The sequence below is a fragment of the Mirounga leonina genome, unplaced genomic scaffold (genome assembly GCF_011800145.1).
Source record: "Mirounga leonina isolate KUSES-001 unplaced genomic scaffold, KU_Mleo_1.0 Mir_376, whole genome shotgun sequence".
Classification (NCBI taxonomy): Eukaryota; Metazoa; Chordata; class Mammalia; order Carnivora; family Phocidae; genus Mirounga; species Mirounga leonina.
Window position 1 is genome coordinate 4,140,790 of NW_023270718.1, and position 21,425 is coordinate 4,162,214.

General features: G+C 44.4%; 1 protein-coding gene across 3 annotated transcripts in view; it reads right to left on the reverse strand.

Moving 5' to 3' along the window:
• Positions 1 to 16,457, reverse strand: part of CARD8 (caspase recruitment domain family member 8) — a 23,914-nt gene extending 7,457 nt beyond the window's left edge. Inside the window, exons 1-9 of one of the 3 annotated variants that reach the window (XM_034986896.1) lie at positions 16,266 to 16,457; positions 12,858 to 12,973; positions 11,582 to 11,705; positions 10,498 to 10,620; positions 4,696 to 4,750; positions 3,077 to 3,116; positions 2,186 to 2,336; positions 1,132 to 1,361; positions 796 to 1,058 (exon numbers count right to left, since the gene is read on the reverse strand). In XM_034986896.1, the coding sequence (XP_034842787.1) occupies positions 796 to 1,058; positions 1,132 to 1,361; positions 2,186 to 2,336; positions 3,077 to 3,116; positions 4,696 to 4,750; positions 10,498 to 10,620; positions 11,582 to 11,625 (906 nt within the window). In that variant the 5' untranslated portion in view covers positions 11,626 to 11,705; positions 12,858 to 12,973; positions 16,266 to 16,457. Of the gene's footprint in view, positions 1 to 795; positions 1,059 to 1,131; positions 1,362 to 2,185; positions 2,337 to 3,076; positions 3,117 to 4,695; positions 4,751 to 10,497; positions 10,621 to 11,581; positions 11,875 to 12,857; positions 12,974 to 16,265 lie in introns of those variants that run through there. The other 2 variants (XM_034986897.1, XM_034986898.1) reach the window with 2 other exon arrangements.
• Between the last annotated feature and the right edge of the window lie 4,968 nt (positions 16,458 to 21,425).

Sequence of the window (21,425 nt, forward strand, 5' to 3'; positions counted from 1 at the left end):
ACCAGGCATTCACCTGTCTCTGCTTGGGCTGTAGGAGAATTAACCAATTGGTCAGAAAATCAAATGATCAGGCGCCTGGGTGGCTCAGATGGTTAGGCGTCTGCCTTCGGCTCAGGTCATGATCCCGGGGTCCTGGGATCGAGTCCCACATCGGGCTCCCTGCTCAGTGGGAGCCTGCTTCTCCCTCTGCCTCTCTCTCTCTCTGTCTCTCATGAATAAATAAATAAAATCTTAAAAAAAATAAAAAGAAAAAAAAGAAAAAGAAAATCAAATGATCTTCCCCTGTAAAGTCTCCACCAAGGCTGGTACTTTATCTAGGAAGGCAAGGGCTCTAGAGCTTCAAGGGCCACCATGTCTGCTTCAGCACTAACCCAGGAAAGATTGGGGGACTGAGCCTTTACAAAGGCATTAGAGGGAGATGCCACGGCACAAGAGGAGGATGATTCCAGAGGGGCGTGTGTGTGTGTATTTAATTTAGATATTATTAATTTCAAATCTACAATGAAATCTCTGCATTACTCCTTCTGCCATTCCCCATACGTCTCGTCCCCTGTTTTCTTTCTCCTTAAAAGCCAGAAAAGACAGCTCCATTTTTAGCAGAACTGAATTCCTATTGCACATCCTTGCATATGGCTCAAGAGTCAGCACCTACAGACTGAACTCATGGAGGGTGATTCATGCTTCTATCAATGAAAGCCGTGCATTGACTTTTCTGTTCAATATAGAAACAGAATGTCGAAGGTGATAGGCTGACAGTGTAATTCTCATATCTTCTCCAAAATCTGCCAGCCTTACCTTCATTAACAAGGAGTCGCTGGGGATAAGGTACAAGTGAAATTTAGTATCTTCAGGGTGGAAGTGATAATAGATCAGGACCGTGGAAGTGATGGGGACCGAAACACCGGTTCCACTGGCGATTCTCAGCAGGATCCCCATCAGAGAGAAGCTGGGGTTTTCCAGCACTGCACAGAAAGGCTTCACTCGGGCTGGCGGCTCTAGGACCATCCCCTCATCCTTAAAATGGGCAACTTGGAACCAAGAGATATCGACCTCATTTGCTGTAGGACAACCACAAAGACGATCAGACAGTGTCCCCCACCATCCCCATGGTCTCCCCTCTCCCCTCCTTACCTGGGAGGGAGATGATGTGGGGGAGGTGGATTTCAGCGATGACCCCCTTGGGCTCCACGGAGACCTCAAACAAAGGGCCCGCCACCATCCACTGCTCCTCGTGCTGTAACTTCGGGTCCAGATGCTGACCCCAAGAATCGAACGCAATCCTCACGGTCACTGCTGCTCTTACCAAGAAGCCAAGGTGTGTCGCTGGCCATAGATAGAAGCCAGCCACAGGGAAGTGGACGCTGAAAGGAGCCAGAGTGAGAGTCATGCTGGGAGAAAACCAGGACTTTGATTTAAAGAACAAAAGTGCAGAGGGATGTGGAGCTTGGAGTGGAGCAAGGTTCGAGACCCATCCGTGACTTTCACTACGTTAGAAAACTCTAGGGAGTTAATTAAACTCTCTGAGCCCTGGGGCACCTGGGTGGCTCAGTCAGTTAAGTGTCTGCCTTCAGCTCAGGTCGTGATCCCAGGGTCCTGGGATCGAGCCCCGCATCCGGCTCCCTGCTCCGCGGGGAGCCTGCTTCTCCCTCTCCTCCCCCCTCGTGCTCGCTCTTCTCGCTCATGCTCTCTGTTGCTATCTTTGTCTCTCTCTCTCAAATAAATAAATAAATAATCTTTAAAAAAAAAAAAAAACTAAACTCTCTGAGCCCCAATTTCTCTGTAGTCTACATATGTTGAAATTAACATATCAACTCAGTGCATAGAAAACAGGGAATATTGACAACATTTCAGATGTCTTTTTTTTTTTTTAAAGATTTTATTTATTTATTTGACAGAGAAAGACACAGCGAGAGAGGGAACACAAACGGGGAGTGGGAGAGGGAGAAGCAGACTCCCCGCCGAGCAGGGAGCCCGATGCGGGACTCGATCCAGGGATTCCAGGATCATGACCTGAGCCAAAGGCAGTCGCTTAACCATCTGAGCCACCCAGGCGCCCAAAATTTCAGATGTCTTAAGGGATGGATCACATACCCTACCATGTAGGTATATACATGTAAATATCACACAGCATATACTTCCTTTATAGGAGAATTATACTGAAACAATCAGCATCTTCGATTCTTACCTGTATCCATTTGCAGTCTTATCAATCAACTCAATATCCACATTTCCTTCAGGTCCTAGAAACTGATTACTTTTACAAGCTGGTTCAACCCCGGAAAAAAGTTTAGGAGCCTGGAGGGGTACTACTGTCTTCTCTTCCAAGCAAGTCTCTTCTGAAAAATACACATTGCACGTGTGAGATGCAGATTGTTAGACATGGCATGACCTGGAGGAATCCTGGATGTCGAATCACATATGTCCCATTGGGAATCCAGACATCAGAGAGAAGGGTATGTGGGGAGAACAAGGGGCTTTGTTCTTTGAATCCAGACAAAGAAAGGCACAAGAATGTTCTTTGTTACTACTGAAACTGCACCCCAAATTCAAAAAGGAAGCCAGGCTGGATGGCTTGGGGGAGGGGGGCGGTATTGCCTCCGGCAGGAACCACAACAACTAAATTTCTACATGGTCCCAAGAAGCAGCTAATACCTGATGCTGGAGAAAGAAGGCAAGTCCATAAAAGGAACAAGCAGGAAAGCTGAAGAGGCAAAGTCACATCCGTTCATCCTAGTGTTTGCCACCATCCATCCCGAGGCACCCCAGACCATCCCCTGGCTCCCCGAGCGTTTCCATCATCCTGCTGGGAGAGCCTTCCCAGCACCATTTGGAGACCCTCCACGCATGGGCTGCTGGACTCTACCCCCAGCATTCAGGCTCTGGGCAAGGATGATTTGCATAGAACAAATATCTCTTCCTGGACGATCGAAGTCTCTGATACACCGTGCTCTGACAAAATCAGTTTATCAAGATTTATATGTGATGGAATCTCATTTTGCAGAGAGCAGGGATTTGCACAGGAAAAATAAAAAGTCTCAAACTGTTACTTAACCTTTCTCAGCTTTTCTTCTCTTACCTCGAGGTGTTCTCAATCTTGCTTCCTGGCTGTGTGGTACCTAGAGAAAATAAAACAGTGTCAGCTATTGATGTGTATACAGATGAGTGGGTAAACACAGGAATTGGGCTGAGCCGTAAGATACAGCCAAACCAGTGCCCTGCTCTCCTTGAATCTCACATGGCTTTCAAACTACTTCACACCACGTGGGACAGTTTCCAACCATGAGCACTTAGAGGTGGAGCATGTAATGACAGGATGTAGGATAGTCAAGTCAGGTAAATGTTTCCAAGGCAAAACAGTGAGTATTGGGCTGGTATACATGCTGAATTTGAAGATGGAGCCTATAAGAAAGTCCTAAAGGTGAAATGAGGTCATAAGAAAGAACTCTTAATCCAACAGGACTGGTATCCTGGTGTCCTTATATGAAGAGGAAGAGAGAACAGATCTTTCTGTCTGTCTGTCTGTCTGTCTGTCTGTCTCTCTCTGGATACACAGAGGGAAAGCCATGTGAAGACCCAGGGAGAAGGTGGCCATCTACAAGCCAGGAAGAGAGCCTTCACCAGAGACTAGATCTGCCAGCATCTGATCTGAGACTTCCAGCCTCCAGAACGATGAGAAAATTAGCTTCTATTGTTGAAGTGCCCTAGTCTGGGGTATTTTGTTATGGCAGCCCTAGGAGACTCATAAATAGGAATGTCTCCTAACCCAAAGCAATCAGAGTATAAACGTCACAAAAGATCAAGACCCTTAACCACACATTGCTTATTTTTTTGAAGTCTTCACATGGATTAGATTAAAAGACAACAGGCCCCTTTTAGTTAAACCAAACACAATCCAGGGGCGCCTGGGTGGCTCAGTCGTTAAACGTCTGCCTTCGGCTCAGGTCATGATCCCAGGGTCCTGGGATCGAGCCCCGCATCGGGCTCCCTGCTCAGCGGGAAGCCTGCTTCTCCCTCTCCCACTCCCCCCGCTTGTGTTCCTGCTCTCGCTGTATCTCTCTCCGTCAAATAAATAAATAAAATCTTTAAAAAATATATATATATATAAAAAAAAAACCAAACACAATCCAGTGCTGCCACACCTCCCCTCCTACCTGGAAGATTTCTCACTTCTGAGTTTGCTTTATTTGTCTTTGAAATAGAGTCTATAGGATCCTCTCATAGAGCTTCCATGGACAATAAAAAGAGAATGTGTTTAATATCCCCAAGAGATGGGGCGCCTGGGTGGCTCAGTTGGTTGAGCGACTGCCTTCGGCTCAGGTCATGATCCTGGAGTCCCGGGATCGAGTCCCGCATCGGGCTCCCTGCTCGGCAGGGAGTCTGCTTCTCCCTCTGACCCTCCCCCCTCTCCTGCTCTCTCTCTCTCTCAAATAAATAAATAAATAAAATCTTAAAAAAAAAAAAATATCCCCAAGAGAGGGTTTGGAATATGGAATCCATCCCAGGCATTATATCCAAGATTACAAATACTTCATATTTGCATTTTGGTTGTAGGGAGGATGGTGTTAGAGATAAGAAAAATTGCTTTTGATCATCACCACCACAAAGGACTTCAAGACTATCTTCACGTAAAACCACAGGACATTTCCATCAACCCACTGACACACCCCTGGTTTCATCTCTATACCAGCCAATTACCTGATTCTTGTGCCTGCGAATATTCCCGCTCCTTATGTTGACCTTGACTGGAACCCTTGAGTTTCAAAAATAAGGAAAATGTTAGATATCAGTTCACAAGGGGTGCCTTACTGGCTCAGTCAGTGGAGTATGTGGCTCTTGATCTTGGGGTCATGAGTTTGAGCCCCCTGCTGGGTGTGGAGATTACTTAGAAATAAAATCTGAAAAAACAAGAAAGAAATAAGTTCACCCCAAAAAATGAAAGAGATGTGATTACAAGCTAGAGCTATTTGTCCAAACAATGGCCTTAGCCAGAAGGGGCCATTTAAACTTTCAATTTAATTAAATTAAATTAAAATGCAGCTCTTCAGCTGTACTATTCACATTTCAAGTGCTTAATACCTACATGTGGCAAATGGCTACCACATTGGCTAATGCAGAATAGAACATTTCCATCATCACAGAAAGTTCTACTGGACAGTTCCATTAGACTCTCAAAAGAGAGACAACCTGGGGGATGCCCGGCTGGCTCAGTCAGTTAAGCGTCTGCCTTCAGCTCAGGTCATGATCCCAGGGTCCTGGGATCAAGTCCCACATCAGGCGCCTTGCTCAGCAGGGAGCCTGCTTCTCCCTCTGCTTGCTGCTTCCCCTGCTTGTGCTCTCTCTCTCTCTCTGACAAATAAATAAATAAATAAATAATTTTTTTTTTAAAGAGATGACTTGGACAGAAAGATTTTTTTTTTCAAAGATTTTATTTTATTTATTTGAGACAGAGAGAGAGAGAGCACATGAGAGGGGGGAGGGTCAGAGGGAGAAGCAGGCTCCCTGCCGAGCAGGGAGCCCGATGCGGGACTTGATCCAAGGACTCCAGGATCATGACCTGAGCCGAAGGCAGTCGCTTAACCAACTGAGCCACCCAGGCGCCCCAACAGAAAGATTTTTTAACCAGATATATGGAGAGTAGAACTAAGGGGATCTCTCAAACCAAATGTGTCTTGACCATTCTACCTCTTCTCCTATTATTCCAGTGTCCAAAGTGGTCATACCTAACTTCTTTTGTTTAAGTTGCCCTGATTGGGCATGTGTTGCTTCAGCTGGCAGTTTGGGAGATGACTCCTGGTATTTCTGAATCTGGTGGGCGTGATGGCAAAGGAGATCTGAGGGGCAATACCTGAGGGCAAGTTAGATGCACACTACCCACTCTAAGTCCTTTACTGTGGAGAATGTTCTAAATGAGTTTGCAAAATTTACTGCAGAAAATTCACAGAAACAAGAAGCTGGACTTAGTGAAGGTCAAGGCAGAGGAGGGGAAGAGGAAGAGAAGAAAAAGCAGAAGAGAGGTGGAAGGGGTCAAATAAAGCAAAAAAGGAAGATGGTATCACAAAAGGTTAGGATTGCCAAAATTCCCAGAGCGGAAAAAGAAATATGTAACAGGAATGTGTGGCCTTTCAACTTTCAAAACTGATCTTAAAGAAGCACAGAGAGGGGCGCCTGGGTGGTTCAGTTGGTTGTGCATCCGACTCTTAATTTTGGTTGACATCATGATCTCAGGTTGTGAGATGGAGCTCCGAGTAAGGCTCCACACCAAGCTTGGAGTCTGCTTGAGATTCTCTGTCTCCCTCTGCATATGTCCCTCCCCAGCTCATGCTCTCCCATTCTCTCTCTTTCTCAAATAAATAAATAAAATCTTTAAAAAATTTTTTTAAGAAAGAAGCACAGTGTTGGGTGGTTTTTTTGTTTGTTTTGTTTGTTTGTTTGTTTGTTTGTTTTGCTCAAAAATTCTCCTGTCGTGCCTCAGTAAAAGGAGAGGATGAAATCATCATTCAGGGAGACTTTACAGATGACATACTGGAGGTCATTCAGGAAAAATGAACAGAGATGGATGATGACGGCATTGAGGATCTTGGAGAAGCAGTGATTTTTGGAAAATCTGTCTATATTTAATGGTCAAAACTGAGAGTTGATAGGGCCAGAAGGAGGGACCTTTTAAAAAAAATATGTATTTATCCTACAGTAAAACTGTAGACTAATCTTACCCTTAGCTTTTGCACTGTTCTGGATGAGGCTGCCTGGTTTTTTTGTTTTTGTTTTTTTTTAACTGCCAAAGTCTACTAAACAGGGGAGGCCATCACGCTTATGCATGAAATAGAATTTAGTCAAATAAGTATTTGGGGTCATTTGGTAAAAATAAATTTTTAAATAAATAGATAAATAGATAGCTCTAATTGGTATCCTATGACTGTTGGAATAAAAACACTGAATTACCAATTGACTCGTGGGTGGAATACATGCTCCCATAGCAGTTCCCCAAACTTGACTGCGCCTGGGAAGCTTTAAAAATTCCCCCCCCCAAAAAAAAAAGAAAAGAAAAGAAAAAGGGCGCCTGGGTGGCTCAGTTGGTTAAGCAACTGCCTTCGGCTCAGGTCATGATCCTGGAGTCCCGGGATTGAGTCCCGCATCAGGCTCCCTGCTCAGCGAGGAGCCTGCTTCTCACTCTGACCCTCCCCCCTCTCATGTACTCTCTCTCATTCTCGCTCTCTCAAATAAATAAATAAATCTTAAAAAAAAAAAAAATTCCCCAAAACATGGATCACAGCCCAGACCAATTAAATCAGGGGGCTAGAGGTGGGACCTCAGCATCATTACTTTTAAAGCTTCCCAAATGATTCCAATATTTAGCCAAAGTTGATAATCATGATCTATAGGGTGAGCTAGTGGTTCATGAAGTAAGTGCCTGGTTGTGAGAAATCTGCCCTAACACAGGTGATATTTTCTGGATGAGGACAACCAACTCAATCCAATCTCTGTCTTGGGGAGCTGGAAATGTGGAACGAATCAAGACCAGGGGAATCATACGGCAAGAGTCCTAGCTCCTAAGAAGGGCTGTGATGAAAGAGGACCAAAGCACTGATTTCTGTGGGTACAGTAGTTATTGCATGATTGATGCTGTGGGATCATGAAATGTCATCTAATTTCACTGCCATTTTCTTAGATTCTCTTGATTTCTTGCTCTATACATGTAATCCTTGATCCCCAGACTCCTTATATATTCCTTGATATCTCTATTCACTTCAACATGAAAGGGATTCACAGAGAAACTGACAGATAGACTAAGGCTAAAAAGAACAAGTATTTGGAGAAATGGAGTTAAAAAGAATCTGTAGCTCTTTTCTCAAAAGGGTTTTGGGCAAGTCATGTGAGAGAACCTTGACCTGCCCTCCTAAGTCTTGGTGCTATGTCTGGGGCCACAAAATCAGCCATGGATTATGTCAGCCCCATGCAAAGCACTGAGGGTAAATACACCACCTTCTGTTCTCTTATGGTGCTTGTGCGCGCTGGGTTCCAGTGGGTGGCTGTGGTGGGGATTTAGGAGGTGGAAGGAAGCCACTGGTAGGCGGGAGCCGGCTCACCCCAGATCATGGGATTCGACTGTTACATTTTCCGGGAATTTAGTGCGTAGATTGTTAAACATGTTAACGTTGTTTTTTTAAAAGATTTTATTTATTTATTTATTTGACAGAGAGAGACACAGCAAGAGAGGGAACACAGCAGGGGGAGTGGGAGAGGGAGGAGCAGGCTTCCCGCTGAGCAGGGAGCCCGATGTGGGACTTGATCCCAGGACCCTCAGATCCAGACCTGAGCCGATGGCAGACGCTTAACGACTGACCCACCCAGGCACCCCAACATGTTAACATTGCTAACAGAAAATTAAATTCTATAAAATTTTCATTTAAATAGACCTATTTTACAAACAAAAGTAATAAATGTTGAAAGCTTATTATTTTACTACATCTTACTATACTCTGCGCTCTTTTGTTTTTAAGTTTAGTTATATTTATTTTTTTGTAATCTCTACACCCAAGTTGGGCTTGAACTCAGGGTCCCAAGATCACGAGTCGTATGCTCCACTGACTCAGCCAGCCAGGCACCTCTACACCCTCCCCTCTTGAAGTTATTTACATCTAAGGTATCTGTGTGGTGAAAATACTCTTGTAGTGGTGGGGTACTGCACACCTATTTCCAAAGCCATGCTCAGGGTCATCACGTTGGTAGTCTGCAATCCACCATGATGGAAGTAGTCACCCCACAGAAATCGGCCAACACTACACATCAAGGCTTTCCCCCACCTTCCTCTGGGGAACTGGTGCTGAACAATTTCTAGCACACCACTTCAGGGACCCCACTCCATCCTTCAGCCTCAAGAGCAGGCTGTTTCCCAGAGCACTGAGTTAGTTACTCGCATTGATTCCCAGCTCAATCAATGGTCTTTGCATCCGTTACTGCCTTTTTGTGTATAGCTCTCAAGACTTCTGAAGGAAGAGGTGATTGGCCTCATTCAGAAATTTCTGGTTTGTTGGTAAGACTGGATAAATAAGCTCATTCATTCTCCCCGGTTCCTGTGTAAGTGACCCGAATCCCCTGATTCTCATGCGCCCCTGTGATATCGAGGAACGGAATCCAATACTACCATCAACATCCCCGGGTAATCATTCCCCTTACTTGGAAACCGCTTCCTCACAGGACTGAGGTCCAGCAGCAAGTGTTGGCTCTACTGTTATCTCTTCTTCACATTCTGAGGAAGGACAAACCTGGAAGCCCTCGTCCGATGTCTTAAAACTACCGTATACAGATTCGTCACCATATTCACAGGAAGACAGAACTCAAGTTGTGTTACGAATACAGCATGGAGGCCTGGTGGCAGGACAATCTCTGCAGCATGACTTTATGTTAATTAAAAGCCCCAGACCCCATGCTTTGTCTTTAGGGAAATCTTCTCTCAAGCCCCCATAACTCCATCTCATTCCTCATTATAATGGATTTAACTGTGTCTCTACATCCTGCTCAACATTAATCTTTCCATCCTGGGGAAGCAGAACTGAGTGGATTCTCAACACCTGGTACTTTCTGTAAGGTTTTATTTCATAATGGGCTGTTGACCTAAGTGACCTTGGCGAGAATTTTTGAGAGAAGAGAAGATTCCTAGCTTATATTCTCCCTTATCCATCATTGGTGCCCAAGAGAATGGGATCCTACTGTGATTGAAATTCTAGGACATCAGTGAGAATATGCATGTGCTGTAAGAACCCACGTAGTACTATCATTCCTCTTCTGCCTCCTGCTTCTACATGGTGAGGGACTCATGAGGATGCTAAGAGGGAAGGAAACAACGGATATCGGGCTTATTTTCTTCTTCTACTGGGGATCCTCATCCAGATATGGAATAGAAAAGCCCTATGCTAGGTGCTTTCTTCTTCACACTTGAGAGCTGGTCTCTGGTCTCCCTTGGCTGGCTGCGATCAAGATTGGGGTTAGGAGTGTCCTTTGGGGGGCGCCTGGGTGGCTCAGTCGTTAAGCGTCTGCCTTTGGCTCAGGTCGTGATCCCAGGGTCCTGGGATCAAGCCCCGCATCGGGCTCCCTGCTCAGTGGGAAGCCTGCTTCTCCCTCTCCCACTCCCCCCGCTTGTGCTCCCTCTCTTGCTGTGTCTCTCTCTGTCAAATAAATAAATAAAATCTTTAAAAAAAAAAATACTACTGGATCATTGTCAATTTCCTGGTTTTGACAATGACTACTGTTATAAAAGATATCATCATTAGGGGAAGCTGGGTTGAATGTAGTTTTGCTTCTTCTGTACCGTTTTTGCTACTTCTCATGAGTCTTAAACTATCTCAAAATACAAAGTTATAATGATGAAAAAGAAAGAAGAAATATGCTGATTTTTACACAAAATAATCTAAATGTCTTTGATTTTCATGAATCTCTATGAGACAGAGGGACAAAATCCAAAATTGTCCACTTTTCCCCACGGAATATAGTGTCCCTTACCTAGAAGCCACTCGACGAAGTCGGGCCTCCGGAGAGCGGGTGACCTTCCGCCTTCTTCTTGACATGTAATTGCGCTCTGGGGACCGTTCCTCTGGGCTTGCAATGCAGCAGGACCCACACAGCCTGGGAAAACGCAAGGGAGTTGTAATTTGATTATGTGTGAGGAACTTGATGGTGGGACGGTCTCTTCACTGTGAGGTAGGGGAAGTAACACAAATTGGATGTTCCATCTTTAGAGAGGCATTCTCTGGTGTCCGCCTGGGATCCACTTATTTCAGTGTTAACTGTTTCTCTGTCTCCACTCAGCAAACAGTGAGCTCATCTCGGGAGGCATGCCTCATTTGATTCTCAACCCCTCATGTTCATCACGTATATACGTGTAATACCTGCTAAGACTCACGACAGACTCAGATATAACTTGTATAACAATATTGCGTACTAGTAACGTAGGGGGGGTAAGAAGTTCCTTATTCTGGGCGCCTGGGTGGCTCAGTTGGTTAAGCGTCTGTCTTCGGCTCAGGTCATGATCCCAGGGTCCTGGGATCGAGCCCCGCATCAGGCTCCCTGCTTGGCAGAGAGCCTGCTTCTCCCTCTCCCACTCCCCCTGCTTGTGTTCCTGCTCTCGCCGTCTATCAAATAAGTAAATAAAATCTTTAAAAAATATATATTACCCCATGATGGAGAGAAAAAGTCTACATAATACGTCTGGATTTTCCCCTTCTGGTATGATGAGATGCATGAATAAGTAAAAATGTAAGCGGATGGGTGCCTGGGTGGCTCAGTCGGTTAAGCATCTGCCTTCCGCTCAGGTCATGATCTCAGGGTCCTGGGATTAAGCCCCGCATCAGGCTCCCTGCTCAATGGGGAGTCTGCTTATCTTTCTCCCATCCACCCAGCTTGTATTCTCTCTTTCCCTCTCTCTCTGTCATAAATAAAATCTTTTAAAGAAACGTAAGCAGAGCCTTTTCTTTAAAAAAATAAATAAATAAATAACAAAGGCCATAGTACTCTGTATTTCGTGGAAAAATAATGAGATACAGAGGAATCAAAGGCATCAAGAGCCCTTAAAGGGTAGTATACCTACTCTCTCCATGTCAGAGAGCATCTCCTGGATCTGTCAGAGGCCATCTCCTGGATCTTTTTCTTAAATGTATCTTTTTCCGTTGATCAGCTGGTGTGTTTATCTCTCTGCTATGTCTCTATTAACCCTGAGAAAAGAAAAGAATATTGTATTCAACTAAGTTGGAAGAACTTGCAGATAAATGTTAGCTGTTGTAACATTGTATCTCCACACCATAGCCAAAATTGCTTATCGTCCATTCAAAAAAAATACATCAGTTGATTTGTTTCCAGTAATGCTAGACACTTGGGAGAGAGACCGAGAAAAGATTATGACTGGGCACCTGGGTGGCTCAGTTGGTTAAGCGACTGCCTTCGGCTCAGGTCATGATCCCGGAGTCCTGGAATCGAGTCCCACATCAGGCTCCTTGCTCGGCAGGGGGTCTGCTTCTCCCTCTGACCCTACCCCCTCTTGGGCTCTCTCTCTCACTCTCTCTCTCTCTCAAATAAATAGATAAAATAAAATAAATCTTTTTTTTTTAAAGATTTTATTTATTTATTGATGCTTCTCAATGGGGAGTCTGCTTATCTTTCTCCCATCCGCCCAGCTTGTATTCTCTCTTTCCCTCTCTCTCTGTCATAAATAAAATCTTTTAAAGAAACGTAAGCAGAGGGAGTGGGAGAGGAAGGTCACAGAAAATGACCTAAAAAAAAAAAGAATAGCACTTGGCCATAAAGATCTTTTTTTTTTTTAATGTTCAGCTAGTCACCATACAGTACATCATTAGTTTTTTTTTTTTTTTTTAAGATTTTATTTATTTATTTGCAAGAGAGAGAATGAGAGACAGAGAGCATGAGAGGGAGGAGGGTCAGAGGGAGAAGCAGACTCCCTGCCGAGCAGGGAGCCCAATGCGGGACTCGATCCCGGGACTCCAGGATCATGACCTGAGCCGAAGGCAGTCGCTTAACCAACTGAGCCACCCAGGTGCCCACATCATTAGTTTTTGATGTAGTGTTCAATGATTCATTAGTTGCGTATAACACCCAGTGCTCATCACATGTGCCCTCCTTAATACCCATCACCCGGCCATATAGACCTTCTAAAATTTGCTTTGCTGGAAGTTTTTACAAGGAGTCTCTAGGTTGAACTCTTAGTAGCCTCTCCAGGCCAGAAGCCAAGCCAAGCACTTGCCATCAGACATGACCGCAATACCTGTAGATTTGGGTGAATTCCTCTTCACGAGGTCTCCAAAGTATCCTGAGTTTCCTGCACCTGCCAGGAAGCGACATTCTTTACTCACCCTGGGGAGGCTGCTGGAACTTTAGAAGCAAGGTATCGGGCCAACACTTCCAAGGGGCTTTATGGCTCCACGTTTCATAAAGTCAACTTCAGTTCCTTAAAGCTGTCTGGTCATATCTGAAATTATACATGTCTTTCTCAAATATGACATTCCAGTCAAAGCCTTGGCAAAATAACCAATGTTTCTAATGGTGTTCTGTTACAGGGAGAACAGATTCTTATTGAACTTACGCAAATGACTATAATTGCCATGGAAGAAAGAATATTCAGAGAGACCTTTTGAATTTCAGAGGGTGTAGAGAGAAAAGTTAACTGCTTCAGTTTGTTTACAAATGCATACTTGATTCCATTTCTGGAGTCATAGTTTTCTTAAGAGAAAGGTTTTTTAAGGTTTTTTTGTTGTTGTTTTTTAAAGATTTTATTTATTTATTTGACAGAGAGAGACACAGCGAGAGAGGGAACACAAGCAGGGGGAGTGGGAGAGGGAGAAGCAGGCTTCCTGCTGAGCAGGGGGCCCGATGCAGGGCTCCATCCCAGGATCCTGGGATCATGACCTGAGCCGAAGGCAGACGCTTAATGACTGAGCCACCCAGGCGCCCTAGACATATAACATTTTAATAATTACAGTGTTAAGTGATGACCTTATTACCAGAACATAGTAAAACCTTAGGAATTGTATATCATCCCTAGAATAGTTAGAGCGTTTACCCAGACAACATAACCTAAGGCTTATCATGATTTGTTTGATGGTGCTTTCCAGGTAACTTAAGGTTCCAAATAAACAAGCCTAATTGGTCCAAGAGACTTCAGTTATAATTTAAATCTTAGGGAAGTTTGTTAAAAACCTCAGAAAGTTATAAAGCACATGCCTACGTAGGATTACAGATCATTATAAAACCCAAAACTTGGGTGCCTGGGTGGCTCAGTTGGTTAAGCGACTGCCTTCGGCTCAGGTCATGATCCTGGAGTCCTGGGATCGAGTCCCGGGTCGGGATCCCTGCTCAGTGGGGAGCCTGCTTCTCCCTCTGACCCTCTCCCCTCTCATGCTGTTTCTCTCTCTCTCTCTCTCTCTCTCTCTCAAATAAATAAATAAATAAAATCTTTAAAAAAGTTAAAAAATAAAAAAATAAAATAAAACCCAAAACTTAATTTTATTTATTTGATCAAAATGACAATAAGGGGACGCCTGGGTGGCTCAGTTGGTTAAGCAGCTGCCTTCGGCCCAGGTCATGATCCCAGGGTCCTGGGATCAAGTCCCACATCGGGCTCCTTGCTCAGCGGGGAGCCTGCTTCTCCCTCTCTCTCCCTCTGCTTGTGCTCTCTCTGTCAAATAAATAAAATCTAAAAAAAAAAAAAATGACAATAAGATTCCAAAGGCAAATATGTAGGGTCATATAGTTGTTAGCAAAATTTAGCTCCTTTGGGCGCCTGGGTGGCTCAGTTGGTTGAGCGACTGCCTTCGGCTCGGGTCATGATCCTGGAGTCCCGGGATCGAGTCCCACATCGGGCTCCCTGCTCGGCAGGGAGTCTGCTTCTCCCTCTGACCCTCCCCCCTCTCATGCTCTCTCTATCTCGTTCTCTCTCTCAAATAAATAAATAAAATCTTTAAAAAAAAAAGAGTAGACCAACAATTTAGCAAAACTTTGTCTTTTGAACAGAGAGAAAGCAGAATTTCAATATTCTCCCAGTGTACCTTTAAAATCCATTCATTTCAGGACACCTGGGTGGCTCAGTCGGTTAAGCATCTGCCTTCGGCTCAGGTCATGATCCTGGAGTCCTGGGATCAAGTCCCACAGCGGTCTCCTTGCTCAGCAGGGAGCCTGCTTCTCCCTCTGCCTGCCACTCCCCCTGTTCATGCCCTCTCTTTCTGACAAATAAATAAAATCTAAAATAAAATAAAATAAAATAAAATAAAATAAAATAAAATAAAATAAAATCCATTCATTTCAATCTTAGTCCATCCTGACCACATATGAAATCTTTCCCCAAAGATTTCCCTTCATAAGCCTTCTACAAATTTCCTTTGCATTCAGATTTCATCCCAAGCCATTTCTTCTCAAACAACCAGTCTTATTTAGGACAAAATTACCTTCTTTTACCTTTAACAAAAATGTATTCCCATTCCTTACATCTTGCTTATGTATCTCCTACTTTTCTACATACAGAGTTACTTTCCTTATTTCCATCAGTCTCAATTACACTTAGCAGAATTTTAACTCTTAGCAACCTTAATCTCCAGTGAAAATTAAGTAGTAATCAATGGTGAACTGTTATACCAGAACTCTTTAGATGGCAAATTTATGAATCAGTTAAGCACAAAGCATGTTTACCAACAGATTCAAATATTTTATCTTATTTTTTTGCAATAAGAAGTCAAAAGCATAAGCCTATGTCCAGTAATCCATGCTTTAGTACCTTATCCTGTTTGGAGAAGACCTGGATGTCCAACGAATTCAATCCCAATTTATCATCCAAGCAAAACTTTAAAGTTTCAGGTTACCAACAACTTTTATTTTTTTTATATATTTTTTTAAGATTTTATTTATTTATTTGAGAGAGAATGAGACACAGCAAGCACACAAGCGGGGTGAGGACCAGAGGGAGAAGCAGACTCCCCACTGAGCAGGGAGCCCGACTCGGGACTCAATCCCGGGACTCCAGGATCATGACCTGAGCCGAAGGCAGTCGCTTAACCAACTTAGCCACCCAGGCACCCCTACCAATGACTTTTAAAGCTCTCTTAACAATTCCCCATGAAACCTCTGAGACAGAAAATCAACCATCATTTTAAATTATCTTTTTGCTCACAAACTGCAACAAAGGGGCACCTGGGTGGCTCAGTGGGTTAAGCGGCTGCCTTCAGCTCAGGTCATGATCCTAGGGTCCTGGGATCCAGTCCCGCATTGGGATCCTTGTTCAGCGGGGAGCCTGATTCTCCCTCTCCCTTTGCTGCTCCCCCTGCTTGTGTTCTCTCTGTCAAATAAATAAATTTTTTTTAAATTTATTTGACAGAGGGAGAGACAGCGAGAGCAGGAACACAAGCAGGGGGAGTGGGAGAGGGAGAAGCAGGCGGAGCAGGGAGCCCGATGCGGGGCTCCATCCCAGGACCCTGGGATCATGATCTGAGTCGGAGGCAGATGCTTAACGACTGAGCCACCCAGGCGCCCCTCAAATAAATAAAATCTTAAAAAAAAAAAACAAAAAAAAAACCTGCAACAGAGATCATGAGCTTATTTGACCTCCAGTAAATTTTGGTAGAATAAAAGTTTCAGATTTAATGTTGATAACTTTCAAGACATGTTTTATTTTAATTAAACCAACGAACTTAAATAGTTTAAATACCAAATTATATTCCTCCTGGGTTCTCTTTCAGAAGCCAATCAGTTGGTTTCCCATTGTCAGTTTTTACCTGAGGCACTGGCGGGGAAATCTGAAGTGAATGGTGTCCAAAGGCCGACGTACCCAAGATGGTGCAGAAACAGGAAGAGGAGAGAGAAGGGGAGGAGACAGAAGAGGCAGAGTGCTGCCCAAAGGCGGAAAAAGGAGGTTCCCGGTCCTAAAACCTGTCAGCCCAGACAGATGAGCAGACAGAGATTTTTGTTCATTTGTTTTTCCCCCTGTGAAATTAGGCTGCCCATGTCAGGCCGGAGAAGACAGGGAATGTGCCTGATACAAAGGGAGTTTCGGCAGCTGTTTGGGAATATTCTGGAAAGTTCCCATCCTGGGGTAGACTTAACTAGAAACAGTTGGTTCCAATTATAGCCGTTAACCCAGAAATGAGGGAGAAGCTCCCACATCTGTTAGGAGGAGCAGTGAGAAGAGTGAGAGTCAGCATCCCCTTTGCCAAGGCGGGCCTGTATTTCCTCCAGCAACCTGGGTTTATTCTGGGGAGGTCTACTTAGATAATTACCATCCAATATGTCAGGAGGGAGTTTATTAGTCGGACCCGTTCGGGCAAACACGTTCTGCAAGAGGCCCTTAGGTCGGGGTCCCGGTGTAGAGCAATGAAGATCCCCTAGGTCCATTTGCCTGTGTCTTGCAGAGGAGATCTTAACGGATAGATCCCACTGAGGCCATGTGGTGTTACAGGAACTCAGTCCTTTCTTAAATTTCGCAATCCGAATTGTTTCCGGTGGCACCCCGAGAGAGAAGAGAGAAGGTCCGTTATCCAAAAAAAAAAAAAAAAAAAAACCCAGTGACTCCTGGGTGGCATCCCACACAGGGTATGTCAGAAGTTCCTGGTGTCAAAGTGACCCAAGGCGTCCCCTGAACCCAATCACTGGGATCACCGCCCGTTAAAGGCCCCATAGGAGGGATGCTAGTGTCCCCCCCCATGACCCCAGGCTTCCCCCATCACCTCCTAAGCTATACGTAGGTGCTTGACATATGGACCGAAATACCCTGCCTTGGAGGTTGGGCTGCAAAGGTCACTCGTTATTTTACCTTGCTGAAGAACCCATAGCTTTTAACCCATGCAAAACACTAGAAAAGTTTTACGAGGGGAAGTTACCCAATTTTGCAGTACTCGGTCCAGAAGAGTCCCCTCGAGGATGGCCTGTTTCCCATCTCAGGAATCCAGTTCGTTCCCGTCCGTGTCATAGAGAGGTGCCTATGAGGGCGTCCCCACATACCAGCTCTCCGTTCCCTAACCAAGGCATCCCTTGGCGACCCGTCCTAGAGTGAGAGAGTGGCCTAACACCCTGGGACACCACAAAGTCAGGCCGGCAGGAATAACCACTCTGCCCTGCAGCCGACACCCAACCCTCCCCATCCTCTGGACTAGCACTGAGTGAATATTTTAGGTAGCTCAACCATAGTCAAGGGTGCAAACTGATATCTAGGGATTTGTGGGCAGATATGTGCTTCTTGTGGAGGAGGCTTCCCGGGGCTGTGACCTCCAGGGACGGTCTCCATCCTTTTTATGTGTCTCGGACACCCCACAGTCATTTATGATGTCCAGGGCAGGCTCAGAGCACGGGATAGCCAGTCCTCATGTGCGCTCCCCGGATGAGGCCTGAAATTAGGGGAATTCTAATTCCTCCTAATTCATTTTGTTTGCACCCAAGGCTCTGGTAAGCAAATGCCCAGTTAAGTAAAAACACAAGTGTCCACACAAAAAGATTTTTTTAAAGTTTATTTATTTAAGTAATCTCTACACCTAACATGGGGCTCGAACTCACAACCCTGAGACCAAGTCACATGCTCCTCTGACTGAGCCAGCCAGGTGCCCTGGGAAAGATTGATTCATTGGCGATCATGGAAATGCCCATGAAAACCACCATGAGATACTATTCTCATCCACAATAGGAAATAGGACAAAACCAAGGGTAAATGAAGAGGTGAAGCAACAGAGACTCATAAACTGGCAGTGAGTGGATTTTGGAGAAAACACAACCACTTTGGAGGATAATTTGGCTACATCTAGAAAAAAAAAAAGATTCAAGCATGGAATTGCTTTGGATCAGCAACCCCATTCCCAGAGTCTCATATAGACACCCGGAAACGTGCAGAAAAAGTTGATTGTGTTATCGCCTGCTATTGGGAAGAAAGTTGTAACTAGCTAAATGTCAATCATCAAAAGAATGGATACATCAATCATGATGCCATCACTAATTAACCTGATAGAGCAATTAACAGGAACTAATTAGGGTGTGTGGCTGGCTCACAGAGCACTCAACTCTTAATCTCAGGGTCATGAACTCAAGCCCCACGTTGAATGTGGAGTCTACTTATAACAAAACAAAATAAAAAAAACAAAAAAACCTCTCCCCCCCCAGGAATTAATTAGAACCACATGGTAAACATGAACAGATACAAAAATATATATATATATACCGATTAAAAACCAAATTGCTTAAAACATGGATTACAGCATGATACTAAGCAAATAGAAATTTTCAAATAATACGTTTAGAAATCTATGAATAATGCAGGAGGATTAAGGCCAGTTTCTGGACAGCAGTTACAGCTGAAGGGCTAGATGCCTTCCAGAGGGAGCTCCATGCACAGCCTCGGTTTTATTTAAAGTATCCTATTGTGGGTGTAATCTCCTCTATTTAAAAGAAAGGTTTGTGTGAGCCTATTATAAACTCTGCAAAACTGAGTTTAATTTTGCTTTCTTCCGGCTCAGATCTAACCACAATGACCTCAGCTTCCGAAGGTCACGAAAACCCACTTCCCCTATGTTGCTGATTTCAAAAGGAGCTTAGAAGTAGGCAATCCGCCCCTAAAAGCTACTCCCATTTGTCCCTCCTTCCCCTAAGGCCACACCACCTGCTCTTTTCCTGAAGTGCTTACCAGCCAAATCTCAGTTTCCCCTGGATACAGAACGGAGAAGACGGGGCTGGTGGCTCCGACGTCCCTAGGCTGCTCTAGGTTCTGTTCATTTGGGAAGGAGCACTCCAAAGGGAAGGGGCCCAGGCTGAGTCAGATGTGAAATAGGGACCTCCCCTTCTTAAATGAAGAAATCCTGCCTCCTGTTATTTATAACCTAATGCTTTCCCAGGGAGATGTGTGGTTACTGACACTCTATTTTATTTTATTTTTTTATTTTATTTTCAAGTAATCGCTATACCCAAGGTGGGGCTCGAACTCACAACCTGGAGATCAAGAGTTGCCTGGTCTACCGACTGAGCCAGATAGGCACCCCACTGATACTCATATTTAAATGTTTCTATAAGGGGCGCCTGGGTGGCTCAGTCGTTAAGCGTCTGCCTTCAGCTCAGGTCATGATCCCAGGGTCCTGGGATCGAGTCCCACATCGGGCTCCCTGTTCTACGGGAAGCCTGCTTCTCCCTCTCCCATTCCCCCTGCCTGTGTTCCCTCTCTCGCTGTGTCTCTCTCTGTCAAATAAATAAACAAAATCTTAAAAAAAAAAAAAAAAAAAGAACTTAGCAACATAATCCTCTTAATTAACTGGTTCCTGAATTTGTCTCCACCATGAAACACCTGAACAGACTCATTAATCAGTTACTCCCCATCCCTCCCTCTTCCAGCCCCCGGTAACCATCAATCCACTTTCTGTCTCTATGGTTTGCCTATTCTGGACATTTCACAGAAACAAAGTCATTTATATGCTGCCTTTTGTGAATGGTTTCTTTCCCTTAGCATAATGTTTTTGAGATTCATCCATGTGGAAGCACATATCAGTACTTCATTCCTTCTTATGGCTGAATAATATTCCACTGTATTGATAACCACATTGTGTTTACCCATTGATGGACACTTGAGTTGTTTCTACCTTTTGGCTCTTATGAATAGTCCTACTATGAACATTCATGTACAAGTTTTTCTATGAAGACCTGTTTTCAATTCCTCTGGGTATGTACCTAGAAGTAGAATTGCTGAGTCATATGGTAATTCTATTTAACTTTTTTTTTTAGATTACTTTTTTTTTTTTCAATTTAGAGAGAGAGAGAGAGTGAGGGCAGGGAGGGGCAAAGGGAGAGGAAGAGAGAGAGAATCTTAAGCACGCTCCATGCCCAGGTGAAGCCCAATGTGGGGCTCGATCTTACGACCCCAAGATCATGATCTGAGCCGAAATCAAGAATCAGACGCTTAACCAACTGAGCCACCCATGTGCTCCATAGATTTCTTTTTTTAAGTAATCGCCACACTCAACGTGGGGCTCAAACTTACAACCCCGAGATCAAGAGTTGCATGCTCTACCCACTGAGGCAGCTGGGCACCTCTATGTTTAACTTATGAAGGAAACCTGGGGAGTAAGTTTCTTGGGATCTTAGGAATTTTTCAAAGATGACTCTAACATGAAAGCAAGATTTGGAATCTCTGCCCTAGGACACATCCTGATCAGATTTTAGCATGCACCTTCCTAGTTAAGCAAGTGTTTGGTAGAGAAGATCTCCAAATTATCCCACAGGGCATTTGAGAAATATGCTTTGGCATTTCTTATGGTGGGATTCACCGTTTGGAGAAAGTACATGGGAACAAAAACCAGGGTGATAATATCCAAGATTGTGGATGGTTTTCAAATGTACAAATTACCCACGGGATATTTCAGAGAGTCGTGTTAGTGTTCTCATTTGCGAGGTTCAGACTTCGGAAAAATTAGAAAAAATTATCATTGGTGACTTCATTTATGAATACTGATACATTTCTTCACATGACTTCCAGCGTCCCTGCTAAGCGGCCAACTCATCCTTCCCAGCAGAGAGCAGGGTCAGACATTAATTCCCCGGGACTTGTCTGCAGGAGGCAGGGAGGGAAAATGATGTCCATCCTGACCTCCCACATCTTCGAATCATGGTGTCCTCCCACTTCCTCTGAACACCTGTAGCTGGAGTTCAGAACTCCACATGAAGGAGTCTTGGCCGATTCCTAGAAAGGCTACCACCCTCTGTGAATTGCTCAAATATTGATGTCCTAAGAATTGTTTTTCTCTGGGAACTGGCTTCCCATTTCACATCTGGGAAATAACCACTCAGAATGTTATCCTCCAGGAGCACCCGGCTGGCTCAGTCTGTGGAGCATGTGACTCTTGATCTCAGGGTTGTAAGTTCAAGCCCCACATTGGGTATAGAGATTACTTTAAAATATTAAAAAGAAGAAG